The sequence below is a fragment of the Hyla sarda genome, chromosome 5 (assembly GCF_029499605.1).
Source record: "Hyla sarda isolate aHylSar1 chromosome 5, aHylSar1.hap1, whole genome shotgun sequence".
Lineage (NCBI taxonomy): Eukaryota > Metazoa > Chordata > Amphibia > Anura > Hylidae > Hyla > Hyla sarda.
The window spans coordinates 182,902,484-182,927,492 of record NC_079193.1 but is presented as its reverse complement, the minus strand read 5'-3'; the positions used below and the strand labels follow the sequence as shown (position 1 = coordinate 182,927,492).

At 49.6% G+C, this 25,009-nt stretch overlaps 1 protein-coding gene across 2 annotated transcripts in view; it reads left to right on the top strand.

The window, feature by feature from the left end:
• The first annotated feature begins 6,266 nt into the window (after positions 1-6,266).
• Positions 6,267-25,009, top strand: part of EXOC3 (exocyst complex component 3) — a 50,280-nt gene continuing 31,537 nt past the window's right edge. Inside the window, exons 1-4 of one of the 2 annotated variants that reach the window (XM_056520847.1) lie at positions 6,267-6,418; positions 8,151-8,300; positions 13,694-13,913; positions 22,764-23,445. In XM_056520847.1, the coding sequence (XP_056376822.1) occupies positions 8,157-8,300; positions 13,694-13,913; positions 22,764-23,445 (1,046 nt within the window). In that variant the 5' untranslated portion in view covers positions 6,267-6,418; positions 8,151-8,156. The remainder of the gene's footprint in view (positions 6,419-8,150; positions 8,301-13,693; positions 13,914-22,763; positions 23,446-25,009) is intronic. The other variant, XM_056520848.1, reaches the window with a different exon arrangement.

Sequence of the window (25,009 nt, the reverse complement as noted above, 5' to 3'; positions counted from 1 at the left end):
AAATTAGCGCTTATACAGTTATGGATACAAATAAAAAAAATTATAGGGGACAGAGTACAGTAATTTTAAACATACTTATTTTGTTTACAAGGTTAGACTTTGAATTAAAAAAAAAAACAAGTACAATAATAGAAAAGCGAGTAAACATGGTTATCATTTTAATCATATCGACCTACAGATGTCATATGCACTCCATAACCCCCCCCCCCCCCCCCACAGGTTGAAAAGTTGCTGTTTTGTTTTCAATTTCTCCCCACAAAAATAATTTTTTTGTTACACTGTTCATGGAAAATGAAAGATGTAAGTAAAATTGGTTGTGCAAATAACAAGTCCTCATATGGGTCTGCGGATGGAAAAAGTTATGTCTCTTAAAAGGTGATGAGGAATAACAAAAAATCAAAAAGAGAAATTGGTTGCATCCTCAAGGTCAAAATAGGTTAGGTTTGAAAATGTGCACAAAAAAGTCAACATTTTTAGTATCACCACATAAATTGCCTGAGCTAATAAAATAGAACACTGGCAAAGGTTGTATGGTGAAAGCTGTAAAAGGGGGGAGGTAACAAACACTGAAACTGCTGATTTTTTGTTACATAAATCAGAAAAAAAGTTATCAAAAAGTTCAATCTAAACAAAAATTGTATTGATAAAAATTACAAAACTCTCACATCCCTGTTTTAGGGGAAAATAGAAAAATAATAAAAGTTATAAGGGTCAGAATAGAATTTTTTTTTATTGTAAAGTGCACTGTGTAAAAATGTAATCGTACATTGCATTGTAAAAGCAGGGGACTGGAAGGAGCAACAACGTGAATACCTCTTTAATCTTGAGATAACCTCCTTTAACAAAGACCTTAGGCTTGTTCCACACTACAAAAATTCTCCGTTTTTAAATATCCGTATGAAGTTCCGTCTGAAAACCAACAGAAAACGGCAGTAACAAAATCCTATACGTCCGTTAGAAAATCCCATTATAGTCTATGGGATTTTTCTAATAGCCGTTTTAACCCGTTATAGTCCGTTATTGAAAATGGACATAATTTTGTGACAGAAGATAGTACAGAAGAAAATAGTTCATGAACTATTTTCTTCCGCCCCAAATAACATCCGTTATCAATAACGGACTATAACGGGGTAAAACGGCTATTAGAAAAATCCCATAGACTATAATGGGATTTTCTAACGGACGTATAGGATTTTGTTTCTGCCGTTTTCAGCTGGCTTTCAGACAGAACTTCATACGGATGTTTAAAAACGGATAATTTTTGTAGTGTGAAAGGAGCCTTAGCTGCCATGGCTTTATACATAGCCAAAGACAATGGGGGGATTTATCATTGGTTTTACTCTTTTTTTGTGAGGTTAATTTCTCCATGAGGTGCCCCTGGATAAGAGTTCCCTGTCACTATCTCCATGAGGTGCCCGTGTATAAGAGCTCCTGTCACTATCTCCATGATGTGCCCGTGTATAAGAGCTCCTGCCACTATCTCCAGGGGGTGCCCGTGTATAAGAGCTCCCGGTCACTATTTCCATGAGGTGCCAATGTATAAGAGCTCCGGGTCACTATCTCCAGGAGGTGCCCGTGTATAAGAGTTCCCTGTCACTATCTCCATGATGTGCCCGTGTATAAGAGTTCCCTGTCACTATCTCCATGATGTGCCCGTGTATAAGAGCTCCTGCCACTATCTCTAGGAGGTGCCCGTGTATAAGAGCTCCCGATCACTATCTCCAGGAGGTGCCCGTGTATAAGAGCTCCTGTCACTATCTCCAGGAGGTGCCCGTGTATAAGAGCTCCTGTCACTATCTCCATGACGTGCCCGTGTATAAGAGTTCCCTGTCACTATCTCCAGGAGGTGCCCGTGTATAAGAGCTCCCAGTCACTATCTCCATGACGTGCCCGTGTATAAGAGTTCCCTGTCACTATCTCCAGGAGGTGCCCGTGTATAAGAGCTCCCGGTCACTATCTCCATGATGTGCCCGTGTATAAGAGCTCCTGCCACTATCTCCAGGAGGTGCCCGTGTATAAGAGCTCCCGGTCACTATCTCCATGAGGTGCCATGTATAAGAGCTCCCGGTCACTATCTCCAGGAGGTGCCCGTGTATAAGAGTTCCCTGTCACTATCTCCATGATGTGCCCGTGTATAAGAGTTCCCAGTCACTATCTCCAGGAGGTGCCCATGTATAAGAGCTCCTGCCACTATCTCCAGGAGGTGCCCGTGTATAAGAGTTCCCTGTCACTATCTCCATGAGGTGCCATGTATAAGAGTTCCCTGTCACTATCTCCATGAGGTGCCCTGTATAAGAGTTCCCTGTCACTATCTCCATGACGTGCCCTGTATAAGAGTTCCCTGTCACTATCTCCATGAGGTGCCCTGTATAAGAGTTCCCTGTCACTATCTCCATGACGTGCCCTGTATAAGAGTTCCCTGTCCCTATCTCCATGAGGTGCCCTGTATAAGAGTTCCCTGTCACTATCTCCATGACGTGCCCGTGTATAAGAGCTCCTGTCACTATCTCCATGATGTGCCCGTGTATAAGAGCTCCTGCCACTATCTCCAGGAGGTGCCCGTGTATAAGAGCTCCCGGTCACTATTTCCATGAGGTGCCAATGTATAAGAGCTCCCGGTCACTATCTCCATGATGTGCCCGTGTATAAGAGCTCCTGCCACTATCTCTAGGAGGTGCCCGTGTATAAGAGCTCCCGGTCACTATCTCCAGGAGGTGCCCGTGTATAAGAGCTCCTGTCACTATCTCCAGGAGGTGCCCGTGTATAAGAGCTCCTGTCACTATCTCCAGGAGGTGCCCGTGTATAAGAGCTCCCAGTCACTATCTCCATGACGTGCCCGTGTATAAGAGTTCCCTGTCACTATCTCCAGGAGGTGCCCGTGTATAAGAGCTCCCAGTCACTATCTCCAGGAGGTGCCCGTGTATAAGAGCTCCCAGTCACTATCTCCATGACGTGCCCGTGTATAAGAGTTCCCTGTCACTATCTCCAGGAGGTGCCCGTGTATAAGAGCTCCCAGTCACTATCTCCATGATGTGCCCGTGTATAAGAGCTCCTGCCACTATCTCCAGGAGGTGCCCGTGTATAAGAGCTCCCGGTCACTATCTCCATGAGGTGCCATGTATAAGAGTTCCCTGTCACTATCTCCAGGAGGTGCCCGTGTATAAGAGCTCCTGTCACTATCTCCAGGAGGTGCCCGTGTATAAGAGTTCCCTGTCACTATCTCCATGAGGTGCCCTGTATAAGAGTTCCCTGTCACTATCTCCATGAGGTGCCCGTGTATAAGAGTTCCCTGTCACTATCTCCAGGAGGTGCCCGTGTATAAGAGTTCCCTGTCACTATCTCCATGAGGTGCCCTGTATAAGAGTTCCCTGTCACTATCTCCATGAGGTGCCCGTGTATAAGAGTTCCCTGTCACTATCTCCAGGAGGTGTCTTAGTGTATAAGAGTTCCCTGTCACTATCTCCAGGAGGTGCCCGTGTATAAGAGTTCCCTGTCACTACCTCCATGAGGTGCCCGTGTATAAGAGCTCCTGTCACTATCTCCATGACGTGCCCGTGTATAAGAGTTCCCGGTCACTACCTCCAGGAGGTGCCCGTGTATAAGAGTTCCCTGTCACTATCTCCAGGAGGTGTCTTAGTGTATAAGAGCTCCTGTCACTATCTCCATGATGTGCCCGTGTATAAGAGTTCCCGGTCACTACCTCCAGGAGGTGCCCGTGTATAAGAGTTCCCTGTCACTATCTCCAGGAGGTGTCTTAGTGTATAAGAGTTCCCTGTCACTATCTCCAGGAGGTGCCGGTGTATAAGAGTTCCCGGTCACTATCTCCAGGAGGTGCCCGTGTATAAGAGTTCCCTGTCACTATCTCCATGAGGTGCCCTGTATAAGAGTTCCCTGTCACTATCTCCATGAGGTGCCCGTGTATAAGAGTTCCCTGTCACTATCTCCAGGAGGTGTCTTAGTGTATAAGAGTTCCCTGTCACTATCTCCAGGAGGTGCCCGTGTATAAGAGTTCCCTGTCACTACCTCCATGAGGTGCCCGTGTATAAGAGCTCCTGTCACTATCTCCATGACGTGCCCGTGTATAAGAGTTCCCGGTCACTACCTCCAGGAGGTGCCCGTGTATAAGAGTTCCCTGTCACTCTCTCCAGGAGGTGTCTTAGTGTATAAGAGCTCCTGTCACTATCTCCATGACGTGCCCGTGTATAAGAGTTCCCGGTCACTACCTCCAGGAGGTGCCCGTGTATAAGAGTTCCCTGTCACTATCTCCAGGAGGTGTCTTAGTGTATAAGAGTTCCCTGTCACTATCTCCAGGAGGTGCCCGTGTATAAGAGTTCCCGGTCACTATCTCCAGGAGGTGCCCGTGTATAAGAGTTCCCTGTCACTATCTCCAGGAGGTGCCCGTGTATAAGAGTTCCCTGTCACTACCTCCAGGAGGTGCCCGTGTATAAGAGTTCCCTGTCACTACCTCCATGAGGTGCCCGTGTATAAGAGTTCCCGGTCACTATCTCCAGGAGGTGTCTTAGTGTATAAGAGTTCCCTGTCACTATCTCCAGGAGGTGCCGTGTATAAGAGTTCCCTGTCACTATCTCCAGGAGATGCCGTGTATAAGAGTTCCCTGTCACTACCTCCAGGAGGTGCCCGTGTATAAGAGTTCCCTGTCACTACCTCCATGAGGTGCCCGTGTATAAGAGTTCCCGGTCTCTATCTCCAGGAGGTGTCTTAGTGTATAAGAGTTCCCTGTCACTATCTCCATGACGTGCCCGTGTATAAGAGTTCCCTGCCACTATCTCCAGGAGGTGTCTTAGTGTATAAGAGTTCCCTGTCACTATCTCCAGGAGGTGTCTTAGTGTATAAGAGTTCTCGGTCACTATCTCCATGAGGTGCCCTGTATAAGAGTTCCCTGTCACTATCTCCATGACGTGCCCGTGTATAAGAGTTCCCTGTCACTATCTCCATGAGGTGCCCTGTATAAGAGTTCCCTGTCACTATCTCCATGAGGTGCCCGTGTATAAGAGTTCCCGGTCACTATCTCCAGGAGGTGTCTTAGTGTATAAGAGTTCCCTGTCACTATCTCCAGGAGGTGCCGTGTATAAGAGTTCCCTGTCACTATCTCCAGGAGATGCCGTGTATAAGAGTTCCCTGTCACTACCTCCAGGAGGTGCCCGTGTATAAGAGTTCCCTGTCACTACCTCCATGAGGTGCCCGTGTATAAGAGTTCCCGGTCTCTATCTCCAGGAGGTGTCTTAGTGTATAAGAGTTCCCTGTCACTATCTCCATGACGTGCCCGTGTATAAGAGTTCCCTGCCACTATCTCCAGGAGGTGTCTTAGTGTATAAGAGTTCCCTGTCACTATCTCCAGGAGGTGTCTTAGTGTATAAGAGTTCTCGGTCACTATCTCCATGAGGTGCCCTGTATAAGAGTTCCCTGTCACTATCTCCAGGAGGTGCCCGTGTATAAGAGTTCCCTGTCACTATCTCCATGAGGTGCCCTGTATAAGAGTTCCCTGTCACTATCTCCATGAGGTGCCCGTGTATAAGAGTTCCCGGTCACTATCTCCAGGAGGTGTCTTAGTGTATAAGAGTTCCCTGTCACTATCTCCAGGAGGTGCCCGTGTATAAGAGTTCCCTGTCACTATCTCCAGGAGGTGCCCGTGTATAAGAGTTCCCTGTCACTATCTCCATGACGTGCCCGTGTATAAGAGTTCCCTGTCACTATCTCCAGGAGGTGCCCGTGTATAAGAGCTCCTGTCACTATCTCCAGGAGGTGCCCGTGTATAAGAGTTCCCTGTCACTATCTCCAGGAGGTGCCCGTGTATAAGAGTTCCCTGTCACTATCTCCATGACGTGCCCGTGTATAAGAGTTCCCTGTCACTATCTCCATGACGTGCCCGTGTATAAGAGTTCCCTGTCACTATCTCCAGGAGGTGCCCGTGTATAAGAGCTCCTGTCACTATCTCCAGGAGGTGCCCGTGTATAAGAGTTCCCTGTCCCTATCTCCAGGAGGTGCCCGTGTATAAGAGTTCCCTGTCACTATCTCCATGACGTGCCCGTGTATAAGAGTTCCCTGTCACTATCTCCATGACGTGCCCGTGTATAAGAGTTCCCGGTCACTATCTCCAGGAGATGCCTTAGTGTACTCCCTCAGCTATGAGTAATACCCGGTCTATCAGGATCGCAGCCTCAGCACTGCCCTGCTCCGGACTCCCCGGAAGCCGCACGTCACTATGCCGTCAGTCCGTACATTACCGCCAATCACAGCAGCCGGTACACGGAGCGGCGGGCACTGCGGCTGAGATCCACGCTGTGATTGGCGGCCTACAGTGCATGGGGCGGGGTCAGATGTCAGGGAAGTGTTTTGCCGTGATACCATATCAGCTTCCGGTAGTGGCCGTCACAAGACAGAGCTGCGGTAAAGCTGGGTATGATGTATTCTGTCCTCATTGTGCTGCTGGCCCATCACAGCCAGCGATCGTGTTTGTTCTCCGGGCAGCTGACATGTAACAGTACTGTAATCTTTCGCCCCCCACCCAGATAAGGGGTGCACACTGTCATTGGGGCATGTTACTGTGTGTGACATAATGGGGGTCACACAGTGATGTTTGTCTTATTGAGGTGATAACAAGATACCTGGGCCCAGTTATTCCTACTTTACTATTGGTTGGTGGCAGATAGTTAGTGCAGACGCCAAGCCCTGGCTACATGGGGGGCACTGTCTGTTTACATTTGTGTGTTTATATATATAACTATAATATGTGTGTATGTACAGTGAAAGATCTGGGTGGGAGGTCTCCTTTATTGTACTGTAGAGGCAAATTCTATGGCAGTGGAAACAGGTTGTGTCTGATATTACAGCCTGGCCTTAGTCTCTTCAATAAAACTGAACTGCGATACCACACACAACCTGTGGTCTGAAGTTTTTGTTTTTAAATCCGGTTCCCCCACCACTTTAGGACCCATGCTGTAGTACCACACTGATCTATATGTATGGGGATTGTTTAATCAGGTTCCCCCACCACTTTAGGACCCATGCTGTAGTACCACGCTGGTCTATATGTATGGGGATTATTTAATCAGGTTCCCCCACCACTTTAGGACCCATGCTGTAGTACCACACTGATCTATATGTATGGGAATTGTTTAATCAGGTTCCCCCACCACTTTAGGACCCATGCTGCAGTACCACACTGATCTATATGTATGGGAATTGTTTAATCAGGTTCCCCCACCACTTTAGGACCCATGCTGCAGTACCACACTGATCTATATGTATGGGGATTGTTTAATCGGGTTCCCCCACCACTTTAGGACCCATGCTGCAGTACCACGCTGATCTATATGTATGGGGATTGTTTAATCAGGTTCCCCCACCACTTTAGGACCCATTTTGTAGTACCACACTGATCTATATGTATCGGGATTGTTTAATCAGGTTCCCCCACCACTTTAGGACCCATGCTGTAGTACCACACTGATCTATATGTATGGGGATTGTTGATGTTCAGTATTGTGCCATTTGACCATTATAGCCAATAACTGGCCTCTGTCGTGTGCCTTAAAGGGGAGCTCTGGTGATAATTTTTATTTTCCTATATACCAGTGCTGTCGGAATCAAAATAATAAGCTTTGACCTACTTTCCTCCGCTTCGCACCGAGCCACTGTAATTGGTCTCCTGTCCTGGTCTTCTTCCGGCTGTTGGTGCTTGACCTGTGGCACTACACTCAACTAATCGCCGGCTGCAGCAATGTCCCGCCTTGGCCAGTGATAGTTTGAGTGTCAATGTAATGAAGTGAGCCCGGGTGCCAGGAAAAAGGCTGAGCCCGACCCCTTACGTGTCACTGCTGTCACCTGCCAAGATGGGATATCATTGCAGCCGGTGATTGGATGAATGCCTGTTAGCCTCTATCAACATGTAAGGATGCGTTTTCCAAACAGTTTGTTTCCAGCTGTTGCAAAACTACAACTCCCAGCATGCCTGGAGTGCAAAAGCTGTCTGAGCATGCTGGAAGTTGGAGTTTTGCAGCAGCTGGAGACACACTGCTGATTTCCAGCTCTTCAGAGTATTTCCATTATTTAATATGAAAGCATAGGACATTGGGACATATTTATTTAGGAGATTAATTTCTTTGTGGCCGTCTTTATCTTCCTATTAGCTCATTATGGAGGAGCCAGACAGAGAGGCGGTGGCCACTGCTGTTCAGCGTGTGGCTGGAATGCTGCAAAGGCCAGATCAGCTGGATAAAGTGGAGCAGTATCGGAGAAGAGAAGCCCGAAAAAAAGCATCTGTGGAGGCCAGGCTAAAGGTAGGCATTTACCTAAAGCATCAATCTCCCTCATAAAGAGGCGTTTGGTTGAGCTCACTTAGATCACTGATCTAAATGAGTTATTCTGATCTTGTAAAAGGATGACCTATTGCTCTGATATGCCATCTCTTTATGATCAGTGGATGAATGCAGTGCTAAACTAGTGCTGCTACCCCTTTAAACTGAGGGCCAGAGGTCAGACCAGCACCAATCGCTGGCATATCCTAACCATATACCATCACTTTACAGCATGGAAGAATCGCTTTAACCCCTAAGTGATTGCCCATGTGTTTTTACAGCAGTCACTAAGAGGCCTTGGGCTAGTCTGCCACTTTTTTTTCAGGTATTTTGTGCTGGGATTGTGGAAATGACAGATGGGCCCCCTCACTAACTGCCAGAACCAAATAAACCTCGGTTTCTGTTGCTGTTGTCAAATCATGACCACAGCATTTAAATGGGCACTGTCAGATATAAAAACTTTTTATATGTTGTAAAGCATGCAAAAACAATAGGTTTTGCAATTGCTTTCATTAGAAAATTTTCACTATTTTATACTGAAAAAGCCAGTCAAACATCTGCCCCCCTGCCTGCTTGGACACATACTAGTCCTGTTGTGTCCATGTGTCATGGACATACTGCCTTGATTGACAGCTGCGAGCACAGGGCTCACAGCTGGAGGGAAAATCCTCCCACTGTCAGCTTGTGTCCCGCTACTGTCAGTGAGGACAAGCTGGGAGTTGTAGTTTTGCTAATGCTAGGGGAGATGTGAGCAGACAGCATACTGAGGGAGGGGGCGGAGACCTGCACAGTGAGGCAACGCCCCCTCCCTTTGAGAGGAATTCAGACTAGTGAGCTAAATTAAAAGTGGAATAAAAAAATTAATAAAGGTGCTAGACACATAAAAATTAGATGTACATGGTAGGATTAGGTACTGAGTAATATATTTTAAAAAATGTTTTGTTTTTTTTTGTTGGATCTGACGGGTACGCTTTAACTGATCTGTGGGGCTCTGTTACCCCATCGGCAGTTTGGCAATATGATCACCAGGTGCTGAAGGGATTCCATGGGTTTCCATCTCAGGCCTGTCATGTAAGTGCTATTATACAGCCATACCGGAGGCACAATGGTAGTACAGTCTGTTACAGTCATGGCCGTAAATGTTGGCACCCCTGAAATTTTTCAAGAAAATTAAGTTTTTCTCACAGAAAAGGATTGCAGTAACACATGTTTTGCTATACACATCTTTATTCCCTTTGTGTGTATTGGAACTAAACCAGAATAGAGAGGGGGGAAAAAAGCAAATTGGACATAATGTTACAATAAAACTCCAAAAATGGGCTGGACAAAATTATTGGCACCCTTTCAAAATTGTGGATAAATAAGATTGTTTCAAGCATTTGATGCTCCTTTAAACTCACCTGGGGCAAGTAACAGGTGTGGGCAATATAAAAAGCACATAAAATTCACTTAGTCTTTGCATTGTGTGTCTGTGTGTGCCACACTAAGCATGGACAACAGAAAGAGAACTGTCGGAGGACTTGAGAACCAAAATTGTGGAAAAATATCAACAATCTCAAGGTTACAAGTCCATCTCCAGAGGTCTAGATTTGACTTTGTCCACAGTGCGCAATATTATCAAGAAGTTTGCAACCCATGGCACTGTAGCTAATCTCCCTGGGCGTGGACGGAAGAGAAAAATGGATGAAAGATGTCAACGCAGGATAGTCCGGATGGTGGATAAGCAGCCCCAAACAAGCTGCGACCCTGCATCACATTGCGTCGGTCCAGGCGCTCATCAACGGCCGGGACCCGCGGCTAATACCACACATCGCCGATCGCGGCGATGTGCGGTATTAACCCTTTAGAAGCAGCGGTCAAAGCTGACCGCCACTTCTAAAGCAAAAGTGAAAGTATCCCGGCTAGTCAGTCGGGCTTTTCGGGACCGCCACGGTGAAATCGCGGCGTCCCGAACAGCTTGCAGGACACCGGGAGGGCCCTTACCTGCCTCCTTGGTGTCTGATCGGCGAATGACTGCTCCGTGCCTGAGATCCAGGCAGAAGCAGTCAAGCGCCGATAACGCTGATCACAGGAGTGTTAATACACGCCAGTGATCAGCATAGGAGATCAGTGTGTGCAGTGTTATAAGTCCCTATGGGACCTATAACACTGCAAAAAAAAAAGTAAAAAAAAAAAGTGTTAAAGGTCATTTAACCCCTTCCCTAATAAAAGTTTGAATCACCCCCTTTTCCCATAAAAAAAAATAAAACATTGTAAATAAAAATAAACATATGTGGTATTGCCGCGTGCGTAAATGTCCGAACTATAAAAATATATTGTTAATTAAACCGTACAGTCAATGGCGTACGCGCAAGCGCAAAAAATTCCAAAGTCCAAAAAAGCGTATTTTGGTCACTTTTTATATTATTAAAAAATGAATAAAAAGTGATCAAAAAGTCCGATCAAAACAAAAAAAAATCGTACCGATAAAAACTTCAGATCACTGTGCAAAAAATGAGCCCTCATACCGCCCTGTACATGGAAAAATAAAAAAGTTATAGGGGTCAGAAGAGGACATTTTTAAACGTATAAATTTTCCTGCATGTAGTTATGATTTTTTCCAGCAGTACAACAAAATCAAACCTATATAAGTAGGGTATCATTTTAACCGTATGGACCTACAGAATAATGATAAGGTGTCATTTTTACCGAAATATGCACTGCGTAGAAACGGAAGCCCCCAAAAGTTACAAAATGGCGTTTTTCTTTGATTTTGTCGCACAATGATTTTTTTTTCCGTTTCGTCGTGAATTTTTGGGTAAAATGACTGATGTCACTGCAAAGTAGAATTGGTGACGCAAAAAATAAGCCATAATATGGATTTTTACGTGGAAAATTGAAAGGGTTATGATTTTTAAAAGGTAAGGAGGAAAAAACGAAAGTGCAAAAACGGAAAAACCCTGAGTCCTTAAGGGGTTAAACCATATGGTCAATGGCGTACGCGAAAAAAAAATTCCAAAGTTCAAAATAGCGTATTTTATATCATATAAAAATTTATAAAAAGCGATCAAAAAGTCTGATCAATACAAAAATGATACCGATAAAAACTACAGACCATGGCACAAAAAATTAGCCCTAATACCGGCCCATACACGGAAAAATTAAAAAGTTATAGGGGTCAGAAGATGAGAATTTTAAACTTATAAATTTTCCTTCCTGTAGTTATGATTTTTTTTCAGAAGTACGACAAAATCAAACCTATATAAGTAGGGTATCATTTTAACTGTATGGACCTACAAAATAAAGATAAGGTGTAATTTTTACCGAAAAATGCACTGCGTAGAAACGGAAGCCCCCAAAATTACAAAATGACATTTTTTCTTCTATTTTGTCGCACAATTATTTTTTTTTCCATTTCGCCGTGGATATTTTGGTAAAATAACTGTCACTGCAAAGCAAAGTAGAATTGGTGGCGCAAAAAATAAGCCATAATATGGATTTTTAGGTGCAAAATTTAAAGCGTTATGATTTTTAGAAGGTGATGAGGAAAAAATTAAAATGGAAAAACGCCCAGTCCTTACGGGGTAAAATGAAATGAAACCCTATGGCAGGAGACCCAGGAGGACCTAACTGCTGACACAGAGACATAAAAAAGCAAGACTACATTGTGCCAAAATGAACTTGAGTAAGCCAAAATCCTTCTGGGAAAAAGTCTTGTGGACAGAGGAGACCAAGATAGAGCTTTTTGGTAAAGCCCATCATTCTACTGTTTACCGAAAATGGAATGATGCCTACAAAGAAAAGAACACAGTACCTACAGTGAAATATTGTGGAGGTTCAATTATGTTTTGGGGTTGCTTTGCTGCCTCTGGCACTGGGTGCCTTGAATGTGTACAAGGCATCATGAAATCTGAGGATTACCAATGGATTTTGGGTCGCACTGTACAGCCCAGTGTCAGAAAGCTGGGTTTGCGTCCGAGATCTCGGGTCTTCCAGCAGGACAATGACACCAAACATATGTGAAAAAGTACCCAGAAATGGATGGCAGCAAAACGCTGGAGAGTTCTGAAGTGGCCAGCAATGAGTCCAGATCTAAATCCCATTGAACACCTGTGGAGAGATCTTAAAATTGCTGTTGGGAAAAGGCGCCCTTCCAATAAGAGAGACCTGAAGCAGTTTGCAAAGGAAGAGTGGTCCAACATTCCGGCTGAGAGGTGTAAGAAGCTTATTGATGGTTATAGGAAGCGACTGAGTTCAGTTATCTTTTCCAAAACGTGTGCAACCAAATATTAAGTGAAGGGTGCCAATAATTTTGTCCAGACCATTTTTGGAGTTTGGTGTGACATTATGTCCAACTTGCTTTTTTTTTTTTTCCCTCCCTTTTTTGGTTTAGTTCCAATACACACAAAGGGAATGAACATATGTATAGCAAAACATGTGTTACTGCAATCATTTTTTGTGAGAAATACTTCATTTACTAGAAAAATTTCAGGGGTACCAATGACTGTATATGAGCAGTCAAAAGATCGCTGTTCAAAGTCCTTTATGGGACTAGTTGGAAAAAAAATGAATAAAATAATAACTCCACCTAAATAAAAATATACAGTTTTTTTGTTTTATGTGCTCATTCTGTATGCTACAAAAAAGTAAACCTTTACCTCCCACGATCTTCGCGGTGCTGGGGGTCAATCCAACACAGTGCAGCTCAGCAAATCGCTGGCTGCAGCAGTGTCCCTCCTCGGCCAGTAATTTGCTGTGGGGCAATGTGACTTATTGAACCCTTGCCCTAGTCTTTTTCCTGATGCCTAGGACTCACAGAGCCTCTCAGCCAATCGCTGACTGAGACGGGACACCACTGCGGCCTTTGATTTACTGAGCCGCACTATGACAGATTGACCACCAGAAAGAGGATGACAATGGAAGCCGGGATACTGGAGGCGCCAGGGGAGCACTGGAGGTAAGTAAAGGTTGTTTTTTTTAATTTAATTTATTTAATTATTATTTTTTTTTTTATAGTGGACAGAATGGGTATAATTAAAAGAAAACAAAAACTAAGAAAAACACCCCACTGCCAGAGAAACCCTTCATATCTCTACCTGCACCAGCAATGGTGCCCTGTGGTCCCCCATTGGTCTTTTGTTTATATACCCATATCAATAAGGTGCCATAAACGCTCATGACCACAGCAGTACATCACTGTTATCAGCGGTTGTGTGCCATGCCTACTGGAATTACCGCTGCAGTTATTGATTAGCCTAAGACTTTGGGGACAACAGTGCTAAAGAAGGAATTAACAGGTTTATTTTGATGTTTTTTTTTTGTTTTTTATTTAAGCTTTAAAAACCCTTTTATAAAATGAGTAATTTGGAAATGCTCTGTCGTGTTATTTTCTGCAGGCAGCTATCCAGTCACAACTTGATGGTGTGAGAACAGGTTTGAACCAGCTTCACAATGCTCTGAATGATGTAAAAGACATCCAGCAATCTTTAGGAAACCTCAGCAAAGACTGGAGACAAAGCATCAATACCATTGAAAGTCTGAAAGATGTGAAAGATGCTGTTGTTCAGCACAGCCAACTTGCCGCAGCAGTTGAGAACCTCAAGAACATTTTTTCTGGTAATCTAGAGAGATCTTAGCTCTGACTGCTGCAACAATAATCAGATCCCTGTCAGTACAGTGGTCCCTCAACATACGATGGTAATCCGTTCCAAACGGACCATCGTTTGTTGAAACCATTGCATGTTGAGGGATCCGTGCAATGTAAAGTGTAGGACAGTGGTCTACAACCTGCGGACCTCCAGATGTTGCAAAACTACAATACCCAGCATGCCCGGACAGCCAACGGCTGTTCGGGCATGCTGGGTGTTGTAGTTTTGCAACATCTGGAGGTCCGCAGGTTGTAGACCACTGTTAGAGGAAGTTGTACTCACCTGTCCCCGCCGCTCCACACCGTCACCGCTCGCCACCGCTGACCGGGATGTCGCTGTCCATCGCTGCCGCCGCGTCCCCGGGGTGTCCCCAACGCTCCGGTAAGGCCTCTGCTTCCCCAGCATCCGCGCTCTCCGTCGCCGCCATCACATCGCTACGCATGCCGCTCCTATTGGATGACGGGACGGCGTGCACAGCGACGTGATGACGACGATGGAGAGCGCCGACGATGCAGAGGATCCCGAAGAGGACGCGCCGGAGCCCAGAGGACAGGGGAGTGACCATCACCGGAGCTCACGGGGCACTGTAAACGGCTATCCGGTGGCAGCTGAAGCAGTCAGCGCTGCCGCATAGCCGTTTATGCGATGGCCCCGACATACAAAAGCATCGTATGTTGATGCTGCCTTCAACATGCGATGGCCTCTGAGAGGCCATCGCGTGTTGAAATTATCGTATGTTGGGGCCATCGTAGGTCATGGGGTCATTGTATAGCCTTTCTCACCTGTCCTGTGAATATGTTAATAGTGGGCATACAGCTTTAATCCTTAGACTATGTTCACAAGGGTGAATGTCCGCACAGAAAATCTCTGTGCAAACATTCCCCTTACAACGGAGCGCCAGCAGGACATGCCAGCTCTAGAACCATTTGGAAATGCGCCATCTCATAGACGGCAATGCATTTCTGTGCAGAGTCTGCAGAAAGAATAGACATGTCTATTCTTTCAGCTGACGCCGGAATTTGAATCTCCGTGGCGGAAACATTTGGCACAGAAAAATAAGGCATTCCTTGGAGAATCGCCCTGGCTTTCAGGTCCATTTTTTTCCTCCATCCGGAGTTTCATTCTGGCATATATGATGGCACCGATTCTGTTCCTGGGATTTGGACAGACCATGAGGCTGCTGACCTTTTCTCATATACACATGTTTACAGGTGTTATGCTCTGAGCATAACACTATTTGGTAGAAGGCTAATCGCTCTCTTTTTATTAACTATACACCTATTCATATGGTCTTCATTAGGTGTGCTTCTGTCTTTTCCTTTTTATCAACTATCTAACAGCAGCCTGTCAGGTCCATCCATAGGCTGGATTGCACAGGCTGCATGTCAGTGTAGTACAGACAGTTATACTGTGCTGCGGAGCAGATGTACTGCAGCATAGTATAACAGGTAAAAAGTATAAAATAAAAGGTTTTTCAATAAATTTGTCAAGTGTCAAAAAATGTTGACATCACGAAGTAAAAGCATGTCAAATTTATTACAACTTAGAGACACATGCCAAGCGGTGTCCTTAAGGGGAGCACTATCCCCTTTGCCCCCTTAGCAATGACTGGCTTGCAGCCCTGTATTCACATATATGGCAGCCCATAGATCACAGTGAGGAGGGCAGGTAAGCTTTAAATGGGTACTGTCAGATCCAAAAACTTTTCACATGTTGTACATCTGTGCAAAACATTGACCTTTCATAAGAAAGTTATTTCCTTTCTATAGAAATCATGGCTTATAAAATCATGGCTTTGTCCAAGCTGAAGGACAGGCATGGACAAAGTCCAGTAAGTGAGGGTGGGCTAGCACTTTTCTGTGTCTGATAGGACAGGAGAGAGCACTGAGGAGTGTTATCAGGCAGGAGAGAGCACTGAGGAGTGCTATCAGGCAGGAGAGAGCACTGAGGAGTGCTATCAGGCAGGAGAGAGCACTGAGGAGTGCTATCAGGCAGGAGAGAGCACTGAGGAGTGCTATCAGGCAGGAGAGAGCACTGAGGAGTGCTATCAGGCAGGAGAGAGCACTGAGGAGTGCTATCAGGCAGGAGAGAGCACTGAGGAGTGCTATCAGGCAGGAGAGGGCACTGAGGAGTGCTATCAGGCAGGAGAGGGCACTGAGGAGTGCTATCAGGCAGGAGAGGGCACTGAGGAGTGCTATCAGGCAGGAGAGGGCACTGAGGAGTGCTATCAGGCAGGAGAGGGCACTGAGGAGTGCTATCGGGCAGGAGAGGGCACTGAGGAGTGCTATCGGGCAGGAGAGGGCACTGAGGAGTGCTATCGGGCAGGAGAGGGCACTGAGGAGTGCTATCGGGCAGGAGAGGGCACTGAGGAGTGCTATCGGGCAGGAGAGGGCACTGAGGAGTGCTATCGGGCAGGAGAGGGCACTGAGGAGTGCTATCGGGCAGGAGAGGGCACTGAGGAGTGCTATCGGGCAGGAGAGGGCACTGAGGAGTGCTATCGGGCAGGAGAGGGCACTGAGGAGTGCTATCGGGCAGGAGAGGGCACTGAGGAGTGCTATCGGGCAGGAGAGGGCACTGAGGAGTGCTATCGGGCAGGAGAGGGCACTGAGGAGTGCTATCGGGCAGGAGAGGGCACTGAGGAGTGCTATCGGGCAGGAGAGGGCACTGAGGAGTGCTATCGGGCAGGAGAGGGCACTGAGGAGTGCTATCGGGCAGGAGAGGGCACTGAGGAGTGCTATCGGGCAGGAGAGGGCACTGAGGAGGGCTATCGGGCAGGAGAGGGCACTGAGGAGGGCTATCGGGCAGGAGAGGGCACTGAGGAGGGCTATCGGGCAGGAGAGGGCACTGAGGAGGGCTATCGGGCAGGAGAGGGCACTGAGGAGGGCTATCGGGCAGGAGAGGGCACTGAGGAGGGCTATCGGGCAGGAGAGGGCACTGAGGAGGGCTATCGGGCAGGAGAGGGCACTGAGGAGGGCTATCGGGCAGGAGAGGGCACTGAGGAGGGCTATCGGGCAGGAGAGGGCACTGAGGAGGGCTATCGGGCAGGAGAGGGCACTGAGGAGGGCTATCGGGCAGGAGAGGGCACTGAGGAGGGCTATCGGGCAGGAGAGGGCACTGAGGAGGGCTATCGGGCAGGAGAGGGCACTGAGGAGGGCTATCGGGCAGGAGAGGGCACTGAGGAGGGCTATCGGGCAGGAGAGGGCACTGAGGAGGGCTATCGGGCAGGAGAGGGCACTGAGGAGGGCTATCGGGCAGGAGAGGGCACTGAGGAGGGCTATCGGGCAGGAGAGGGCACTGAGGAGGGCTATCGGGCAGGAGAGGGCACAGAGGAGGGCTATCGGGCAGGAGAGGGCACAGAGGAGGGCTATCGGGCAGGAGAGGGCACAGAGGAGGGCTATCGGGCAGGAGAGGGCACAGAGGAGGGCTATCGGGCAGGAGAGGGCACAGAGGAGGGCTATCGGGCAGGAGAGGGCACAGAGGAGGGCTATCGGGCAGGAGAGGGCACAGAGGAGGGCTATCGGGCAGGAGAGGGCACAGAGGAGGGCTATCGGGCAGGAGAGGGCACAGAGGAGGGCTATCGGGCAGGAGAGGGCACAGAGGAGGGCTATCGGGCAGGAGAGGGCACAGAGGAGGGCTATCGGGCAGGAGAGGGCACAGAGGAGGGCTATCGGGCAGGAGAGGGCACAGAGGAGGGCAGGAGAGGGCACAGAGGAGGGCAGGAGAGGGCACAGAGGAGGGCAGGAGAGGGCACAGAGGAGGGCAGGAGAGGGCACAGAGGAGGGCAGGAGAGGGCACAGAGGAGGGCAGGAGAGGGCACAGAGGAGGGCAGGAGAGGGCACAGAGGAGGGCAGGAGAGGGCACAGAGGAGGGCAGGAGAGGGCACAGAGGAGGGCAGGAGAGGGCACAGAGGAGGGCAGGAGAGGGCACAGAGGAGGGCAGGAGAGGGCACAGAGGAGGGCAGGAGAGGGCACAGAGGAGGGCAGGAGAGGGCACAGAGGAGGGCAGGAGAGGGCACAGAGGAGGGCAGGAGAGGGCACAGAGGAGGGCAGGAGAGGGCACAGAGGAGGGCAGGAGAGGGCACAGAGGAGGGCAGGAGAGGGCACAGAGGAGGGCAGGAGAGGGCACAGAGGAGGGCTATCGGGCAGGAGAGGGCACAGAGGAGGGCTATCGGGCAGGAGAGGGCACAGAGGAGGGCTATCGGGCAGGAGAGGGCACAGAGGAGGGCTATCGGGCAGGAGAGGGCACAGAGGAGGGCTATCGGGCAGGAGAGGGCACAGAGGAGGGCTATCGGGCAGGAGAGGGCACAGAGGAGGGCTATCGGGCAGGAGAGGGCACAGAGGAGGGCTATCGGGCAGGAGAGGGCACAGAGGAGGGCTATCGGGCAGGAGAGGGCACAGAGGAGGGCTATCGGGCAGGAGAGGGCACAGAGGAGGGCTATCGGGCAGGAGAGGGCACAGAGGAGGGCTATCGGGCAGGAGAGGGCACAGAGGAGGGCTATCGGGCAGGAGAGGGCACAGAGGAGGGCTATCGGGCAGGAGAGGGCACAGAGGAGGGCTATCGGGCAGGAGAGGGCACAGAGGAGGGCTATCGGGCAGGAGAGGGCACAGAGGAGGGCTATCGGGCAGGAGAGGGCACAGAGGAGGGCTATCGGGCAGGAGAGGGCACAGAGGAGGGCTATCGGGCAGGAGAGGGCACAGAGGAGGGCTATCGGGCAGGAGAGGGCACAGAGGAGGGCTATCGGGCAGGAGAGGGCACAGAGGAGGGCTATCGGGCAGGAGAGGGCACAGAGGAGGGCTATCGGGCAGGAGAGGGCACAGAGGAGGGCTATCGGGCAGGAGAGGGCACAGAGGAGGGCTATCGGGCAGGAGAGGGCACAGAGGAGGGCTATCGGGCAGGAGAGGGCACAGAGGAGGGCTATCGGGCAGGAGAGGGCACAGAGGAGGGCTATCGGGCAGGAGAGGGCACAGAGGAGGGCTATCGGGCAGGAGAGGGCACAGAGGAGGGCTATCGGGCAGGAGAGGGCACAGAGGAGGGCTATCGGGCAGGAGAGGGCACAGAGGAGGGCTATCGGGCAGGAGAGGGCACAGAGGAGGGCTATCGGGCAGGAGAGGGCACAGAGGAGGGCTATCGGGCAGGAGAGGGCACAGAGGAGGGCTATCGGGCAGGAGAGGGCACAGAGGAGGGCTATCGGGCAGGAGAGGGCACAGAGGAGGGCTATCGGGCAGGAGAGGGCACAGAGGAGGGCTATCGGGCAGGAGAGGGCACAGAGGAGGGCTATCGGGCAGGAGAGGGCACAGAGGAGGGCTATCGGGCAGGAGAGGGCACAGAGGAGGGCTATCGGGCAGGAGAGGGCACAGAGGAGGGCTATCGGGCAGGAGAGGGCACAGAGGAGGGCTATCGGGCAGGAGAGGGCACAGAGGAGGGCTATCGGGCAGGAGAGGGCACAGAGGAGGGCTATCGGGCAGGAGAGGGCACAGAGGAGGGCTATCGGGCAGGAGAGGGCACAGAGGAGGGCTATCGGGCAGGAGAGGGCACAGAGGAGGGCTATCGGGCAGGAGAGGGCACAGAGGAGGGCTATCGGGCAGGAGAGGGCACAGAGGAGGGCTATCGGGCAGGAGAGGGCACAGAGGAGGGCTATCGGGCAGGAGAGGGCACAGAGGAGGGCTATCGGGCAGGAGAGGGCACAGAGGAGGGCTATCGGGCAGGAGAGGGCACAGAGGAGGGCTATCGGGCAGGAGAGGGCACAGAGGAGGGCTATCGGGCAGGAGAGGGCACAGAGGAGGGCTATCGGGCAGGAGAGGGCACAGAGGAGGGCTATCGGGCAGGAGAGGGCACAGAGGAGGGCTATCGGGCAGGAGAGGGCACAGAGGAGGGCTATCGGGCAGGAGAGGGCACAGAGGAGGGCTATCGGGCAGGAGAGGGCACAGAGGAGGGCTATCGGGCAGGAGAGGGCACAGAGGAGGGCTATCGGGCAGGAGAGGGCACAGAGGAGGGCTATCGGGCAGGAGAGGGCACAGAGGAGGGCTATCGGGCAGGAGAGGGCACAGAGGAGGGCTATCGGGCAGGAGAGGGCACAGAGGAGGGCTATCGGGCAGGAGAGGGCACAGAGGAGGGCTATCGGGCAGGAGAGGGCACAGAGGAGGGCTATCGGGCAGGAGAGGGCACAGAGGAGGGCTATCGGGCAGGAGAGGGCACAGAGGAGGGCTATCGGGCAGGAGAGGGCACAGAGGAGGGCTATCGGGCAGGAGAGGGCACAGAGGAGGGCTATCGGGCAGGAGAGGGCACAGAGGAGGGCTATCGGGCAGGAGAGGGCACAGAGGAGGGCTATCGGGCAGGAGAGGGCACAGAGGAGGGCTATCGGGCAGGAGAGGGCACAGAGGAGGGCTATCGGGCAGGAGAGGGCACAGAGGAGGGCTATCGGGCAGGAGAGGGCACAGAGGAGGGCTATCGGGCAGGAGAGGGCACAGAGGAGGGCTATCGGGCAGGAGAGGGCACAGAGGAGGGCTATCGGGCAGGAGAGGGCACAGAGGAGGGCTATCGGGCAGGAGAGGGCACAGAGGAGGGCTATCGGGCAGGAGAGGGCACAGAGGAGGGCTATCGGGCAGGAGAGGGCACAGAGGAGGGCTATCGGGCAGGAGAGGGCACAGAGGAGGGCTATCGGGCAGGAGAGGGCACAGAGGAGGGCTATCGGGCAGGAGAGGGCACAGAGGAGGGCTATCGGGCAGGAGAGGGCACAGAGGAGGGCTATCGGGCAGGAGAGGGCACAGAGGAGGGCTATCGGGCAGGAGAGGGCACAGAGGAGGGCTATCGGGCAGGAGAGGGCACAGAGGAGGGCTATCGGGCAGGAGAGGGCACAGAGGAGGGCTATCGGGCAGGAGAGGGCACAGAGGAGGGCTATCGGGCAGGAGAGGGCACAGAGGAGGGCTATCGGGCAGGAGAGGGCACAGAGGAGGGCTATCGGGCAGGAGAGGGCACAGAGGAGGGCTATCGGGCAGGAGAGGGCACAGAGGAGGGCTATCGGGCAGGAGAGGGCACAGAGGAGGGCTATCGGGCAGGAGAGGGCACAGAGGAGGGCTATCGGGCAGGAGAGGGCACAGAGGAGGGCTATCGGGCAGGAGAGGGCACAGAGGAGGGCTATCGGGCAGGAGAGGGCACAGAGGAGGGCTATCGGGCAGGAGAGGGCACAGAGGAGGGCTATCGGGCAGGAGAGGGCACAGAGGAGGGCTATCGGGCAGGAGAGGGCACAGAGGAGGGCTATCGGGCAGGAGAGGGCACAGAGGAGGGCTATCGGGCAGGAGAGGGCACAGAGGAGGGCTATCGGGCAGGAGAGGGCACAGAGGAGGGCTATCGGGCAGGAGAGGGCACAGAGGAGGGCTATCGGGCAGGAGAGGGCACAGAGGAGGGCTATCGGGCAGGAGAGGGCACAGAGGAGGGCTATCGGGCAGGAGAGGGCACAGAGGAGGGCTATCGGGCAGGAGAGGGCACAGAGGAGGGCTATCGGGCAGGAGAGGGCACAGAGGAGGGCTATCGGGCAGGAGAGGGCACAGAGGAGGGCTATCGGGCAGGAGAGGGCACAGAGGAGGGCTATCGGGCAGGAGAGGGCACAGAGGAGGGCTATCGGGCAGGAGAGGGCACAGAGGAGGGCTATCGGGCAGGAGAGGGCACAGAGGAGGGCTATCGGGCAGGAGAGGGCACAGAGGAGGGCTATCGGGCAGGAGAGGGCACAGAGGAGGGCTATCGGGCAGGAGAGGGCACAGAGGAGGGCTATCGGGCAGGAGAAGGCACAGAGGAGGGCTATCGGGCAGGAGAAGGCACAGAGGAGGGCTATCGGGCAGGAGAAGGCACAGAGGAGGGCTATCAGACAGGGGATAAAACAGAGGAGCGCTATCAGACAGGAGAGAGCATAGAGGAGTGCTAGCCCACCCTCACTTACTGGACCTTGGCCATGCCTGTACTTCAGCTTGGACAAAGCCATGATTTTATAAGCCATGATTTCTATAAAAAGAAATAACATTTTCTAATAAAGTATATTAGAAAGGTTAATGTTTTGCCAAGATGTACAACATATGAAAATTTTTTGTTCCTGACAGTGCCTACGTAGGTGTATTAGAATGGCCATAAAGCAGTACACAATTTATTTATAATGATACATTAGCAGTATTAGCATAATATAGTATCAGTACAGTATAACTAGGTGATATAAACTGGGTATAACAAAGAACTGTTACCTACCATAATGTGTGTGAGAAAAAAAACATAAACCCTTAGAAGACACAGTTTATTTCTTTCACCTTAGGCCGGGTTCACTCTGCGGAATCTTCAGACAGACTTTCCTTCAGAGATCCTGCTGGCGGGCAAACTGCATTGCTGTCCCCATAGATGGCAATGCATTTCTAAGCGGATACATCAAAAGATCCACTCAAAAATGCATAGATGTCTATGGGGACGGGAATGCAGTTCACACGGTTTTAGTGCCGCCCCCGGAAAATTCAGTCTAGAGATTCCGCAGTGTAAACCCAGCCTTAAAGTGTATTCACAGGCGGCAGATCAGTTGGAGAAACTTTGCAACTGTCTTATTCATCTAAAATACCCTTAGAAGAAAGAAACCAATATCCAGTCACAGAAGTTTCTGCAAAAACAAATCTTCCTTGTGTGAAGCCTTATTGTAGATTTTCAGCCAAGATTAAATAAGAAATAGGGGATTTGTACATTTGGATTTATGGTAGATATATGGATCATTTATTGTTAGTATCGATTCTTAATAGTATCTTCTTCTTTTTTTCCTCTAAAACCTAAAATGTAACTGTTTGTTTTCCAGTACCAGAAATAGTAAGGGAGACACAAGATCTCATTGAACAAGGGGAACTATTAGAAGCGCATCGCAAATTGATGGACCTGGAATGTTCTCGTGATGACCTGATGTACGAGCAATACCGGATGGACAGCAAAAATACTCATGACATGAAACTAATTCAAAATTATTTTGGGGAAGTTCAGCACCTGTCTGATGAGATGGCTAAACAGTTGTGGATGGTGATAGAAAGATCCATAACTACTGTTCGCAAGGATCCCACCATACTTGTCTCAGTTGTCCGTATCATAGAGCGGGAGGAGAAAATAGATCGCCGCATGACTGACAGGAAGAAACAGACTGGTTTTATACCTCCTGGAAGACCTAAAAGATGGAAAGAAAAAATGTTTCATGTTCTGGAAAGAACAATTGGAACCAGAATTGAAGGCAGTCAGGCGGAAACAAGAGAATCTGATAAAATGTGGCTGGTCCGTCATCTAGAAATTATCCGCCGATATGTGCTGGATGATCTTGTAGTAGTTAAAAATCTCATGGTGCAGTGTTTTCCCCCTTCTTACAATATATTTAATAAGGTGTTAGAATTGTACCACCTAGCTTTGTCTTCTCGGATCCAGGAGTTGGCATCAGAAGATCTTGAAGCGAATGAGATTGTCAGCCTCCTCACTTGGGTTCTGAACACCTATCACAGGTAATGCTCCTGGATTGAATACACTTCTTTTCAGTCTTTTCTAACTAATTCAATCTACATACTGTGGTGCGCTTTAAAAATCTTTAACAACTAAATGTAGTAGGAAATGCCTGTGCATCTAAAGTCTGAGTAATGGACATCTAGGAGGCCCCTTGAGTGGAGCAGCAGTGAGCATGCTTGGCCACTACTCCATTCTCTGTGGGATTTCTTAGCATAGCTGAGTTTAGCTCTCAGTAATGTTTGGAAGACTCAGAGGATAAAGGGAGTGGTGGGCAATCATGAATGCTTCACTTGGAGGACAAGAGACCTTTATTCTCACTATGGATGAAGATTCCAGCGATCGGTCCCCGACTGATCAGTTAGTCATCCCCTATCCACAGAATAGCTTTTAATCTTGGGATATGCCCTTTAACCTTTATGTTTTGAAGTGGTATACCACGAGTTAGGATTTATTCAGACTGCCAGGTCTTATGACCCAAACTAAAGTCAGCATCAGTTCATCAGACTAATTGATGGCTCAAACTTACAACTGTAAGGCCTCGTTCACATTGCGATTGTGCCACTGATGCATGGATACGTCAGGAAAATATCAAAATGACGTGCCATGTGTCCATGCTCAGATTCCCAGATCAGATCCCATTTATTTCAATGACCCAAAGTGTAGTCATCTAGTGACTACGTTCCGGTTATTTTCCCAATGTCTCGGGAATGAAAATTGCTACACGTCCATCTGTAATCCATGGGATCTGTTATATGGGACGAAAGAGAGAACAGAACTGGTTTATGACTGCTTTCCGGAAAGGAATATGTGAAATATTGTCTGTAAAATCCCTTCTTTTAGGTGGAGTTCGCTGTAGGGCGGTGGCCTTCAAACAGTGGACCTTCAGCTAATGCAAAACTACAACTCCTAGCATGCCTGAACAGGACATTCTAGGAGTTGTAACTTTGAAACCTCTGGAGGTCCACAGTTTAAGAACGACTGATGTAAGGCATGGTTAGAGCCCTAACGAGCCTTCTCATTTTGATATCACTATAACATAGAGTTCCTGTACAATCTTTTAGAGTATGTTCACACTGCGGAGTCTCCGCTTGCAAAATTACGTGAGCGGAGAATACTTCAGTGGTAGGACCTCGTGGCACTGTGCAGTCACCATTGACGGCTATGCAGTACTCTTGGACTTCCGCACAAAGAAGGAACATGTTCCTTCTTTGCGTGGAACAATTTCAGCGGTGGGATTGTCTGCGAAAGGCCCATTCACACTGATGTTAATGGTCACTGCGCGGAATTCCGTGGAAACTCCACAGTGTGAACATACCCTTGTTGTGGTGGTTCTGCATTTGGAAAATGTATTCCATTTATCTGAATGTGCATGGATTTCTGCAAACCCCTTTAAAATAAGCGGGACAGACACAGAAATATCTCCAACTAATTAGATGCAGATTTGTAGCTGTGTTCAGTCATTTAGTTTACATTAAAATCTGTGGTATCAAATATGCGCAGGATACGGTACGTATGAATACACCACAAGGGTCTATTCACATGTACAGTATTCTGTGCTATTTG